At 47.2% G+C, this 14,262-nt stretch overlaps 1 protein-coding gene and 1 pseudogene across 1 annotated transcript in view; both read left to right on the forward strand.

The window, feature by feature from the left end:
- The first annotated feature begins 1,365 nt into the window (after positions 1-1,365).
- Positions 1,366-1,517, forward strand: LOC118595956 (annotated as a pseudogene).
- Positions 1,518-2,851: 1,334 nt separating this feature from the next.
- The window catches only part of Ttc9 (tetratricopeptide repeat domain 9), a 36,781-nt gene continuing 25,370 nt past the window's right edge, over positions 2,852-14,262 (forward strand). Inside the window, exon 1 of the mRNA XM_036206358.1 lies at positions 2,852-3,430. Within this exon, the coding sequence (XP_036062251.1) occupies positions 3,028-3,430 (403 nt within the window). The 5' untranslated portion in view covers positions 2,852-3,027. The remainder of the gene's footprint in view (positions 3,431-14,262) is intronic.

Raw genomic sequence — 14,262 nt, forward strand, 5'->3', positions numbered from 1 at the left:
TTGGAGGGGGGCCACCTTTAGTGCCAGCAGCTGGAAGGTGGAGACAGGGGATCCCCAGAGCAAGCTGGCTAGCCAGACTGACTGCTTCCTAAGCCCTGGGTGCAACTGGGAAACCTGCCTCAAGGAGAAAGGGGGCAAGCAATCAATGAAGACTCCCCACATCAAACTCAGGCCTCCACATGCATGGGCACCTGCATCCCACACCCATGTGTTCACACACACCGGCACTCACATATACTCATGTATACCACTCCTGAGGGAGAAAAAACAAATTGACAGTATGTTTCAAGACTTCCTTGAGCTGGGTGTGTAGTTCAGTGGCAGAATGTTTACGTAGCACAAATGAGGCCCTGGCTTTGACCCAAAGCACTTTAAAATTGTCTTAATTTTGTTGAGAGAAAAAATAAATAAGAACAAGAGATTTTGGATCAGGATTGTATGGGTTTAAATATCAGATTTTTGGCTGTACGTGGTGGCACATGCCTTTAATCCCAGCACTCAGGAGGCAGAGGCAGGAGGATCTCTGTGAGTTCAAAACCAGCTTGGTCCACAAAGTGAGTTCCAGAGAAACCCTGTCTCAAAAAACCACACACACACACACACACACACACACACACACACACACACACACACACACACACACACACACACACACACACACACACACGAACAACAACAAAAAAACAAATAAAAACAGATTTGCTACTTACTGGGAGTAGAATTTCTACAAGTCTCTGTGGCATGATTTTCAAAATTAGCAGAACAGTACTTATTTCACTAGATTGGTATAAAGGTTAAATGATTTATATATAAAGTGCTTAATACAGCATCTGGCAAAATGTACAGTAAAAAGCTCTCTGGCTACAAAAACAATTGGCTCCATACCCTATGCTACAGACATACAATAAACTATTATATAGTCATGAATATAAGGCATAGGGGCCCAGCCTAGTGGTAGGGCACTTGTTAGAATGCATGAAGTCCCAGGTTCAACCCCCAGAACTGCAAGAGGGAAGCAGTAAAAGAATATTCAGTCACATAAAACAACCTAGAGTCTCGGGGTAACAGTAGAAGCTTGGGAGGGTGGGGAGGGAGAGTTGTTGACAGTTTTCTGTAAATCCCTAAACTTCTAGTGCAGAGTAGCAGGTCAGTCTGGTAGCCATACATATCACTGCCAATCTTGTTAAAGTGCACCTTTTGGGTCAGTGGGTTGAGAATTGTGCATACCCAGCACTTCCCACAGGGTCATGAGCGATGCTGATACTGCCAGTCCAAGGCCTGAACTTTTGAGCAGAAAGCTTTCATAGCAGCGGCTTTCACAGCAAAGTCTCTGAGCCTGTCTTGGAGCTTCAAAAGCACAGGTTAATACTTACCTGGCAGGGGAGATACCATGATCACGAAGGTGGTTTTCCCAGGGCGAGGCTTATCCATTGCACGCCGGATGTGCTGACCCCTGCGATTTCCCCAAATGCAACCGCATAATTTGTGGTAGTGGGGGACTGCTGTGCTCTCCCCTGTAATAAAACAAAACAAAACAAACAAACAAACAAACAAAAACAACAACACAGGTTACTGGACCCAAAGCTGAGGTTCTGCTTTAGAAGGCCTGGACTCTGACCTTAGAATTAGCATATAATAGCTTCCCAGGAGATGCTGATGCTGCAGGAGGATGTGCTGGAAAGCACGCTTTGACAATCACACTGGAGCATCGTTTTTTCTTAAATGGCATGAAGACCCTAAAAACGAGTCTCTTCTTTACTGCCTATAAATCAAACCCAAACGCTTCATCCAGAAGCCTCTGGAATTCTTCCTGGGTATTTCTCACTCCCACTGCCACAAATCAAATCATTATGCCCCGAATACACCTTGAAATGTCAAACACCACAGCTTTATGAGCTTTCCCAGCTTTAGTTGATATGTTACTTCCTCCTCATGCCTACATCCTGCCTATCCTTCAGGGTCCTCAAGTGCTATTATCCCCATAAGGCCTCCCCAGAGCTCCACAGCACTTTCTGTTCCTCCCCAGTGACATTTTCCCAATCGATGTGCCTGGTCCAGTGATTGCTAGTGTGTCCTCCTGCAGTAAACTGGGCACTTCTTAGGTGCAGGGGGAGGAGAGTAACTTGCCTATTTTCATCTGCCTATGGGCCTTAGCCAGTCTCCAGCTGAGTGAAAGAATGAAGGAAAGGAGCCTCCCCAGGAAGGGCGCGGGACTGTCTAGTAATGGAAACTGGAACCCTGTGCCCGCCAAGCCTGATGACCAACAGTAACAGGTGTTTCCATGCCCAGTTCTGTGATTCATTCTGCATAGCTGCGCACGCACGTAGCGTAAGCACACACAGGCTCCTGGAATACACAACGCCCGGCACGCCAATGTGCACCCTGGGCGCCCGGGAGACACACCTCAGCGACAACCTAGACCCACAAAGGGAGCCACCTAAGATAGTAACGTCTTGCTGCAAACAAAACAAGCAATGGCTCCTGCCTATTTTTCATTGCTCCCGGTCGTACCCCTTTCTCTTTAGTTCTAAAGAAAGCTATTGGGATGCCCCCCCCCCCGCCCCCCCCCCACGCACCCCTCCCCCACTGCCTCTTTCGGCCGCGGCGCGCCTCGGAAGGCTGGTTGAATGAGAACCAGGGGGCCCTCTTTGTCGTTAATCCTCCCCTCCGTTGAGCAAGCCCAGCTTCTTCCGGGTCAGCGACAATCCCCACCACCCTAGTCAGGCCCGCTGTCCCCTGCACCACGGCCTGGCGCGCACAGGGTCCGGTAGCCAGCGGCGGCAGGTTGCGGGAGCAGAGAAGGGCGGGGACGAGGGCGGGCGCCGCGGGAGTGGGGGAGGGACCTGGGAGGGGAGCGATCGCAGGAGGAGGGAGCAGCCTCGGGCGGCTGGCGACGAGGATGGGAGTGCGGGGCAAGCGCGCGGCGCCCAGGGTCACCGCGGCGGCGGAGTCTGCGGGGCGCGAAGCCAGCGCCCGGCGCTTTTAAAGCCGGGATCGCGGCGCGCTCCAGGCGCGGGCGGCGGCCGGATGGAGAGGAAGGGTTTGGCGGCCCGAGCCTTGGGGAACCCTAGCCCGCCCGTGCTGGGCGAGGGGCCGCGGGCCGCGCCACCACCGTGCGTCCCGGGCGGCGGAGGGGCCCCGGAGCGGGGCCAGGCTGGGGCAGCGGCCGAGCCCGCGGAGCTCATCCGGCGCGCGCACGAGTTCAAGAGCCAAGGGGCGCAGTGCTACAAGGACAAGAAATTCCGCGAAGCCATCGGAAAATACCACCGGGCGTTGCTGGAGCTGAAGGGGCTGCTGCCTCCTCCAGGGGAGCGGGAGCGGGACGCGAGGCCAGCTTCCCCGGCCGGGGTACCCAAACCTAGTCGTCTCTCCGAGGAACAGAGCAAGACGGTTGAAGCCATCGAGATCGACTGCTACAACAGCCTGGCAGGTGAGCCGCGCCCCGCCGCGCCCCCCCCCCCGCCCCTCCTTTCCCCGGCCTCTAGGGGCCCCGCCCGACCACGCGCCCCCTGTTCTTCCGACCTAGTCCCTCTGGGTCCCTGAGCGCCGGTGAGGCACACCGCGGCGCTGACTCCCTCCTGTGACAGCGGTGCTCTAGGGAGGAGACCTGGAAGGGAGGCGCTTGAGAAAAAGTGTGACTTTCAAGATGATGCCTTCCAAAGGCCATAGTCATCTCGAGTCTCTTCCCTTACATAGTAAATCTTAACTTTAAATGGCTGGACAGACAGGGGGCAACCCAGCGGGTCTGGCAGCGAAAGCTACTGCTCCCTGGGTTCAAAATATAGAGGCAGCACCCAGGTGTGCCCCACAAGCCATGGGTTCAAAGTGCCCCACTCAGGTATCACTGGCTCCAAACTTGGCCTCTGCCTACCCTTAGGTATGCATCTCGGTGAGAACCGGCCTTCCCCCAAGTTCTCCTGCCCCAATAGCAAAGGAGATTTTTCCAGGATGCCCTCAACATCCTGAGCAAAATGGATTCCCCAAATGCCCCTTTCTTTTCTCTGGGTATTGCTGGTTACTCCAGCAATCTCAAAAGCCCCAGGTACATGGTATAGGTCTCCAGCCCTGCTGAATTCTTGGTCTTCTACATGAGGCTCTTCTGTTGAGCCTAAAGGTACACACGGCACAGTGCACTTTAGGGATGAGGTTAATTTATATACGGTGCAAAATATTTAGAGTCAGTAAAAGAAAAGGAAAACTCTGGGTCTTTCCAAGGACTTCCTGTGAAATGTGGGAAACAGTGGCATAAGCCACAGTGACAAAACCACTCTCCTCTTCTCCAACCCAGTGTGTTGGGACTTGGGCAGAGTCAAGCCTCTCTGGTAGAATAAAAGGACATGTCTTCCTTTCCAACCTTGGAAGTTGCCTGAACTAACTGTGGCCTGGTCCAGCAAGGGGGTAGGGGGAGGCCAGGGTGGATGTGTCTACTAGAGAAATACTACAACTGTGCTCTTTTTAAGACGCTTTGAGCTTTGAGGACCAGCCTTCTGCCTTCACATTATACCATGTTTGAGGTCATCTTTGGGCAAGCGCTCTACTGCTGTGCTACCATGCCCCCATCAGGGGTCCTCTGAGAGTACTAGGATGAAACTCAGCCTGGGGAGACACTTTTATCCGTTGTGAAGTAGCTTACAAACATAACGAATTTTATACTAAGGGGACCAGTAGTGTAGCCGTAGACTAGTAGTACAGATGGTGATATTGGCCCCAGTATTGCAAATAATGGCACCAGAGAAAAAAACGGTGCTGAAAGATGGGATATGTAAATCCATAAAAGGATACTTGACTCCTCCGATTTCCTGTAAGTATCTGGCATACTGGCCGCTGCCCCATGAATAGTTAAAGGGCAAAGCAGCAGTGGGTGGAGGCAGAGGCACTCTGGATGGCTAATGCAGTGATTCTGGAGGGGTAATGGAGCCTGCCTCCAGTATTATCCACAGGCCTTCTAGAGCCACATTCACCCCACGCTGCTGGCTACTGGCCAGTGAGGAGCTAACACTGCCTGCCCGCCACCCCACAAGTGGCCACATTTCCATGGTGAAACCCAAGATGTGTCCTTGGTCAGGCCAGCCCAGTCAGGGCAGGGCTGAGGTCTGGACAACCAGCAGCTCCTCCACTTCTGTCCCCTGCACCCAAACACTTTGGATGGAAGGAGACCCTCACAGACTTCCCCTGCTGCTGCCTTCTCTAGGGTCCATCACTTATTAATATTAATGATTTATATGATTTATCCTGTATAGTACTTTTTGTTTGTTTGTTTTTTGGTTGTTTTTTTTTTTTCCGAGACAGGGTTTCTCTGTAGCTTTGGAGCCTGTCCTGGACTAGCTCTGTATACCAGGCTGGCCTTGAACTCACAGGGATCCACCTGCCTCTGCCTCCCAAGTGCTGGGATTACAGGCGTGTGCCACCACCGCCCAGCCTTTTTTTTTTTTTTTTTTTTTAAGACAGGGTTCACTATGTACCCCTGGCTGGCCTGGAACTATGTAGATCAGGCTGGCCTAGAATTCAGAGGTCCTTTTGCTTCAGAAGGTTGAGATTACAGGCATGCAGCAACACCACACACACACACACACACACACACACACACACACACACACACACCACACCACACATGTGACATGTGCTACTAAAAGAAATATGGCCATCTGCCTTGCAGAGGGGTATCCCAAGGCTCCAGAGCTATCCATCTCCAAATACAATGCCCCTACCACCACAATTTGATGCAGAAAGTCAGCATCTTCTGGACTTTCCCTGATACCTGGTACCCAGACTCAGGTGTGCTCTCAAAGCGCGCATTTCAAAGTTCTTTGGGGGAGCCCTCAGTCCTGGTAATCAGGGAAGAAAAATATACAGTACATTGATTCAAGGCTCTGAGAGGACCACTTGATGTCTTCAGATCTCACATAATGATGTGAGTGATGACAAGATGAACAGTTTTGTCAGAGTCTATACCCTGTGTGGAAAATTCATCATCTAGCAGGAAGGCTCTGCACAGAAATCACTTTGATGAGAAGCTTGACGTTGCTCTCCTTTGGGATGGTACAGTTCCCAGTCTCTCCGAAGTTCTAGATAGCAGCAAATAACCCTGTATCACAGGATTATCAAAGTAGTAGATACCTATATAGATGATTTCTTCTAGAAAACAGCAAAATGTTTAAATAAATTAAGAATGACCTCTAACTCTACCACCTAAAAGAAAGCTGTGTTTAGTCAGATGGTGGTGGCAAACACCATAATCCCAGCACTTGGGAGGCAGAGGCAGGTGGATCTCTGAATTCAAGGCCAGCCTGGTCTGCAGAGTGAGTTTAGAACAGCCAGGGCTGTTCTGTTTAGATACAGAGAAACTGTATCTAAAAAAACAAAAACCAAAAAAGGAAATCTGTGTTGAATGTGTGTGTGTTTATAAATCAAGGCTCCTTGTCCTCCTGTGTACACAGTCACACATCCTGCTCTTGACCCCGCTTACCACTGTGTCAGAAACATTTTTATACTTCATTAAATTAGTTTCATGAAGATTATTTTCAACACAAAATAAAACATTTAAGTGTATTTTCAGTTATCTTTGGATAGAAAGAAAAGAAGAAAGACTTGTGTTATTTTAGCTACAGCTAGCACAGTGCAGCCTGGCCCATGAGACAGCCTTTACCCTGAGTCCTGGCTAACAGGAAGGAGGTGGGCAAGAGCAGCTTCATCCTGGCAGAAAAGCAGCTAACCCTTCCATCCGGGGTTTTGTGGCCCCTGGGCAACCTGGTGATGTGATTCTTAAGGCACTGTCCTTGACATAGAGCCATATGTAAAGATAGAGGCTTGGCATTGGGAAGGAACTTAGAATAGCCTAGAAATACCTAGAGAATTAGGTTGTGTTACTAAGGGCTGCTCTCTCCAAACAAGAGGCTGGGGTGAGGCTTCTGGAGAAAACTTAAGCCTACGAACCCCCATACTTTGTCTATAGAACCCTGAAGAATAATAGCAAGAGAGATTCTAGGATACAGTAAGAGGTGTTAGTCTAACACCCATTTGAATGTCCCTGGGGGCCCAAGAAGGGTGTGCAGGCAGTCTGCAAATGGCTCCAAATTATTGCCAGTTCTGACTCAGATTTCATTTTTGGTGGGAGGACTCTGGCTAGCTGTGCATGGTCAATAGATAGGGTTTTGCATGCCTTGTTCTCTGGGAAACTCAAGGGTATAGTATTTTCTTCTTTCAGAATTTCAATAGACAAGCTAATCTAACCCACCCAGGAAGACTGAAGAATCTGAGCCTTACTGAGGCCACAGAGCAAGCATGCATTGGACAGCCGATTGAGTCTTGTTGACCTGAACAAGATACATGATTCTCCTGGGGCCTTGGAACCTCATGAAGGGTAGAGCATTTCCTCTTGGGGCTCTGGAGGCTGTATCTGGGTTATGGCTACAGAGATGCACCACACATTGCTTTATTGATATTTTCAAGTGATGCCCAAGATTTAAACGGCAGCTGTGGAGATAGGTGCCATTGGATCCAAGCGACAGCTAGAAATTTGTGCCCTATATTCCTCATGACCTGTAATAAACACTTGCCATTTTGTTCTATTGCTATTTTTCTATCTATTTAGAGCTATGTTTGGGAGATTTGTTTTGTCTTACCAAAGGGTAGACAGTATCATATTAGTCTCACCTGAAGACCCCAATATAAAAGTATGACAAAGCCTAGGAGCAAGTTCATACCAAGAGAAATCCTGGGATAGTGTCTCTGAAACTAATTTTATTGGTGCTAGTAGACATGTCTTGAAGTCATGAGGTCAGGGCTGGGCACATAATTTTCAGAGCTGTCTTAGGTTTTTTTTTGTGTGTCAACTTGACACAAGCCAAGATCGTTTTTTTCCAAAGAGGGAACTTCTATTGAGCAAATGCCCCCCATCTGATTGGCCTATAGGCAAATCTGTGAGATATTTTCTTGCTTATGCTTGATGTGGAATGGCCTAGCCCATAGTGGGCTGGTGGTCCTGGGTTGTATAAGAATGTAGGATGAGCAAACCACAAAGAGGAAGCCAGTAAGCAGCACCCCTCCATGGCCTCTGCTTCAGCTCCTGCCCTAGCAACTCCCCTGCATGATGAATTGTAACTGAGATGAGTAAGTCCAAATGAACCCCCTCCTTCCGAGTTGTGTTTGGTCATGGTGTTCTGTCACAGCAATAGGAACCTAATTATGGCAAGAGTCTAGCACAACATGGAACTTAAGTGGTGGTGGCACATGTCTTAAATCCCAGCACTCAAGAGGCAGAGGCAGGAGAATCTCTGAGTTCAAGGCCAGCCTGGTCTACAGAGTGAGTTCCAGGACAGCCAGGGCTACACAGAGAAACCCTGTCTTGAAAAAAAACAAAAGAAAAGAAAATATGGAACTTGTTCAAAAAGCAGAGAAATCAAATCACTAACGATCCTAAAAGATAAAATTTTTACCTGGGACATGACTGCAACCCAGTACTTGGAAGGTTAAGGCAAGAGGGTCATGAGTTCAAGGATAGCTTTCCTGGTCTAGCCTGGTCTATATAGTAAGTTCAGGGCTAGCCAGCCTGGTCTACATAAGCATTCAGAATTAGCCAGTCTGGTCTACATAGTGAGTTCAGGACTAGTTGGTCTGGTCTACATAGTTAGTCCAAGGCCAGCCAGCCTGGTCTACACAGTGAGTTCATGACTAACCCATCTGGTCTACATAGTGAATTCAAGCTGGACTGTCTCAAAAACACTAACCAAACAAGGTGAAAGATAAAACTTTTCTTTTTTGGTTTCTCTCTCTTGAAATGGTGGTTTTTAAATTTGCTATTTAATGTCATTACAAGTAAAGAAAGTTAAATTTTTATATTGGAATGAATTTTACTGTTCATCTGTGTTTTGTACAATGTCAGTTTTAAATGAGAATATGACTATTTAACTTGTATGTGGAATCAAAAATTACACAATTCGTATTTTGTAGTTCCTACATGCATGCATAATTCATTCCTACTGGAAAAGTAGAATTGCAACACATATGAACTGTTTTTATTTAACTTCCTTATATGCATATTTTATATGCAGATGCCATATGCACACTTCCCACAGGGTTTTCTGATAAGTAAGGAAAGAGGAAGTAACCATGGGTTACTCTGTCCTTTTGTTTGTGCCATTTCCAGCATAAGTGGTTGGCTAAGCCAGAGATTCAAAAGAAATAAGAAAGGATACAACAGGGTTCTATAGGACATTTGTGTTACTTAGAACATCCCCCCCTCCGCCCCGCCCACTAATTTTGAAGAAGTTTCTGGTTTAAGGAAGAGTGTGGTCTCTTGGGTTTGCCAACATGTCTACTTAATTAAAGACATGACACCTTTACCCACTCACATTGAACTCTGTGTCATGGATCTGCCAGAAGTCTGTGCTTGTGGGGTATTATGAATTCATATGTGAATGAGGCTTCCAAGAACAGTACTGTACGGTATATGGTGTCATCAAACCTCCTCTACAAAACACAGGTTCAAAATTTGAAGAAGGCATCAGAAAAATATAAAACCAAGCACTGGATACTGGATGCTTCTGAACAAGGGCCCCAGGCAGCTTCATAAGTGGTTTGCTTTTGAAGTCAATCCTCAACGAGACTGTAGGAGATGGCTGAATGGATACATCTAAAATATACAAAACTGGGTGTAGATTCTGAGATGAAGTCTAAAAAGAAAAAGAGTATTCGGCAAAAACAGACATGGAACCAGATAGCCTAGCATAGGGGTGATTGAATTACAAAAATGATTGAAAGATGAGAGGATTTCAGAGACTAGTAATAAACAATTACCTGGTGGCCAAAAGATGAGATTTGGGGTAAGAATTAAAAAGGAGGAAGAGAGCCTCAAAGCTGCTGTTATCTGGAACTGTCACGTAGGTAGCATTTGGACAATATGTCTTAAAGACCTTATAAATGTAGTTCTAAAACCATCTTCTAAAGAAAGATGGAAGGATTAAATGTGTAGAACATGTTCAGGGAAGACACTGGGAAGAACAGTCTGACCTCGGACTTTGGGCTGAGTCTCTAACGTGGACTCTGAAGCTCCTTACTTGGCCTCCAAGGGACATCCATCATGTAGCCTCTAGCCAGAAACTCTTGAAGGGATCTTAAGACCAGATTCCCCACAACCCAGATACTCAAGAATGTCTGTGCAAGATGCAAAGATCTGGCTGCTGTCCAGACAGGAAGAAATATCAAGATGCGGAAAAGCCAATAGGGTGTTAAAGGTTAGGCACCAGGCTGTACCTGTTCCAAACGGTGAGGATGGGAACTGGATGTTGCAACCAACCAACCCAGGACTTCCTGTTTCCTTTGGAGACAGATGTATGTTTGAAATGGTTTTATATTTCTGTCCAGATAATGGGTGTGGCTGAGTCTCAATCACAACACAGTAATGTGCCCTAGCCCAGACAGCAGCATGAGACATAAAAAGACCAAAGATGGGGGCGGAGAGATGGCTCTGCTGTCAAGAGCGTGTCCTACTCTTGAAAAGGATCTGAGTTTGGTTCCCAGCACCCACTTTGGGTCGCTCACAGCTGCCTGTAACTTCAGCTCTGCCGGGATCTGACATTTTTTACCTCTTCGGGCACTGATACCATGTGCCATACCCACACAGAGACACATAATTAGAAACATAAATAAACAAAATTAAATTTTTTTAAGGCCAAAGACAATCTGATATCTCTAACTTCTGCAGGCATTGGCTTGGGTACTAAAAGGTGCCTTCTTGAATTTTCTATTGGTTCATCTGCTTTCTTCTTTTGCAACAGCATCTCATCGCTGTTAGAAGGATGCACTTTGACATTTCTAGGGCAACTCCCTTGTTCATCTTTCCGTCATTTCTTCTAGAACGTATGCATCCCTTTCTGTGCTTGTGTCTCATGGGACTAGCTTTCTCATCTTGTGGTGATCCTTAGAGACCAACTTCTGTGACTTCTGTCCTGGCTTCTGTGACCAGGCAGAGCTGGCGTGTTGGTGACTTTTCATGCTGTGACAAAGTCTATGACAGAAACAAATGAAGAGAGGAAGAATTGGTTGGGGCTCACATTCCATCATGCTGGGAAGGCGCAACTGTGGGCGTGGATCTGTGGCTGAGGCGTGGAGAGCCTGCCTGCGGTGACTGGTTACATGAGCTGCTCAGGCAGAAAGCAGGGCTATATCCCACAAGCCTGCTGCCCTGTCTGCCAGCTACTTCCCAACCCTCACCCAAAACAGAGCCACTAAATAGAGACAAACTGTTCAAACAGTTGAGCTTGTGGGGACATTCCACATTCAAACCGTAAGCCTAAACACCCTCCCGTGTCAGTGGAAAGATGACCTGAGTTTGTGTAGTCAGAGAAGGAGCCTGTGGTTGGATGTTTTCACCCTTTGCTCTTTGGGGGCCCGCCACTCAGCTCTCAAATAAATACACACAGAGAGACTTATTACTTATAAATGCCCAGCCTTAGCTTGGCTTGTTTCTAGCCAGTTTTTCTTAAATTATCCCATCTATCTTTTACCTCTGGGCTTTTACCTTTCTATATACTTTTCTTTACTTCTTACTCCATGGCTGGCTGTGTAGCTGGGTGGCTGGCCCCTCAAGTCCTCCTCTCCTTCTCTTGCTCCTCTATCTCCTCTTCCCAGATTTTTCCTCCTATTTACTCTCTCTGCCTGCTAGCCCCACCTGTCCTTTCTCCTGCCTACCTATTAGACCAATCAGATGTTGTAGACAGGCAAAGTAACACAGCTTCACAGAGTTAAACAAATGCAGCATAAAAGAATGCAATACAGCCAGGTGGTGGTGGCACACACCTTTAATCCCAGCACTCGGGAGGCTGAGGCAGGTGGATCTCTGGGAATTTGAGGCCAGCCTGGTCTACAGAGCAAGTTCCAGGATAGGCTCCAAAGCTTCACAGAGAAACCATGCCTTGAAACACACCCCCCCCCACTCACACACACACAAAAAGAATGTAATACATCTTTGCATCATTAGAACAAATGTCTCACAGTGTAAACAAATGTAATACATCTTAAAATAATATTCCATAATATAATCCAATATTTGAAACTATTCAATGAGCATAGAGACTCAGAAGCCCACCCTGTTGCCTCCTCTTGGTGTCCTGCCTGCTCCAGAGTTTGTGGCTCCAGCCACAAGTTTTGAGAAGTCTAAGTAGGAGTGGTAAGAGTAGGTGTTGACTTCAAACAGAAGAAATCACCTCCTGGGGAAGGTGCAGTGGGTGTGTTCTCTGGAAGCTGACCTGTGGCTGCTCTCTTCACACAAGCCCATCCTTAGGAATATAGCAGAAGCCTTGCCTGATGTGAGGGACCTGGACTACAATTCTGTCTCCTTTTGGCTGTGTGCCTCGAGCCAAGGAATTTTACCTCATGAGTTATGGGGTTTCTAGTTTATAAAAATGAAGGGTTGGATTCTGGGACCTCTAAAGTCCTATCTCGACTCTTAAAGATAAATTCCCCATGTCCTTCGCTTCTGAACCACAAGCCATCACACAGAACAGCATGCTTCTGTGTGTCCTCATAGAGACCAGTCTCCACAATTTATTATGCAAAAAGGCAGAATGCAGAACAGCATTTAATATAACTTCCCTTACTTGAATATTTAAGAGCATTTGAGATTATGTGAAACCACAGAGAAGCAGTCAGTTGTCACCTTTGAAAACAGAGGTTAGTTGAGGAACTTCAGACAGAAGAAAGGCAGACTGACACAGGAGCTGAGCTCTTTATTTGAAATCTTTCTGTAATATTGGCTTGTCTAACTGTATGCATCATAACGTTTTTTGTTTTTTTTAAAGAAAAATGATGACATTAGTTTTCTGTGTAGAGAAATTATGAGCTCTCTCACTTTCCTTACATTTACCCCAAGATAACCCAACACACAAACATATTTCTCAGTATCACTCTGGGAATCAACTATGTCTTGTCTGTCTTTGTCAGACAGTAACATCAAAGATATCAAACAAATTATCCCAGACCCCATGTTTTCTCTTTATGCCCCCTGATAGGATCCAGTCCACATACAGAGCTCGATCCTGGCAGCATGGTAGCTCACAGAGTAGGGAGAATGTCGCACATTAGCATAAATTGGATCTGGTAGTGAGACGGGGAAGGATAGGAACACCGCTTGTGACTCAGGTTGGTCCTGAACATTACTGATGTGTCTCTAGCATTTGGGAAGGGGAAGGATGAGTGTTCAGGATTCTTGTCTAGGGAATCCTGTCTGCTGCTGGCTCCAACAGAGTACCAGAAGGAAGCCTACTCATTCATCTGATCTTCACTGGACACCTGCCATGGCTCTTCACCACCCAAATTTGAACCACTCTGTTTTCAGAATGCCAAGTGGGGGCCAGACTTTAAGACCAGGCTCTGCTGAAACCTTGCTCTGCAACTTCAGGCAGATCCCATCCTTCAGAGGCTCGGTTTCCCCCGTATATAAACAGTGGGGCAGCTTCTCTCCAAACCCCCTTGAAGGAGCACCAAGCCACTAGGAATCTGAAGGGTTTGTAGCCATCCTCCTGTTTTATCCTTTGTCTCTGGGGACTGCCAGATCTGGGGAGGGAAATGGGAAACAATCTCTCTTTTATTCCAGTTGACTCATCTGTGCTGACAGCTACGCAGTCAGAGAACTTGGCTGAGATTGCCAGGCAACCCCTGCAACTCAGAGAAGAGGCCAAGGGATTTCATTGTCTCCCCGGACGTTAGGGATATGGGGTGTCTGAGAGGATGGTGGATTGAGGAGGGGTTAAAGCCAAGCTAAATTTCTGTATGGATCCCGGCATCCGTTGTTGACCGGAAATAGCACCTATTGATGCTGTATCTGCCCTGATTCGTCAAAAATTCTGATTTTGACTCTAGCCTTGCAGTCAGTACCAGAAATGACCCCAGGGAGGCAGGGAGAGAAACAAAAAAAAGCTTTTGAGACACAGGCTGGCAAGGGCAAGATTTTCGGGGAATAAATGCCGGCCACATTGTAGCATCTCACCAAAAAAAAAAAAAAAAAAAAGGCTACCCGTGGTAAGGCTATCTTGGGGAGTCTGGCCAGATCTGAAAGTTTTAGTCAAAACTGAGCACTTAGCACACTTTTCTCCGATAGGCATGCCACCTCCAGATTGTAGAGACCACAGAACTATTAAAAATTTGAGTAGACTCTTCTCTGACACCTCTATAGGGAAGGCTAGATGCCTGCGTTCAGGGATGAGGAGGGGCACAAAACACCGAGGAAAGCCTGAGCCTCACAGCAGGACCCCAGAAATGCACAAG

This window comes from Onychomys torridus, chromosome 14 (assembly GCF_903995425.1).
Source record: "Onychomys torridus chromosome 14, mOncTor1.1, whole genome shotgun sequence".
Lineage (NCBI taxonomy): Eukaryota > Metazoa > Chordata > Mammalia > Rodentia > Cricetidae > Onychomys > Onychomys torridus.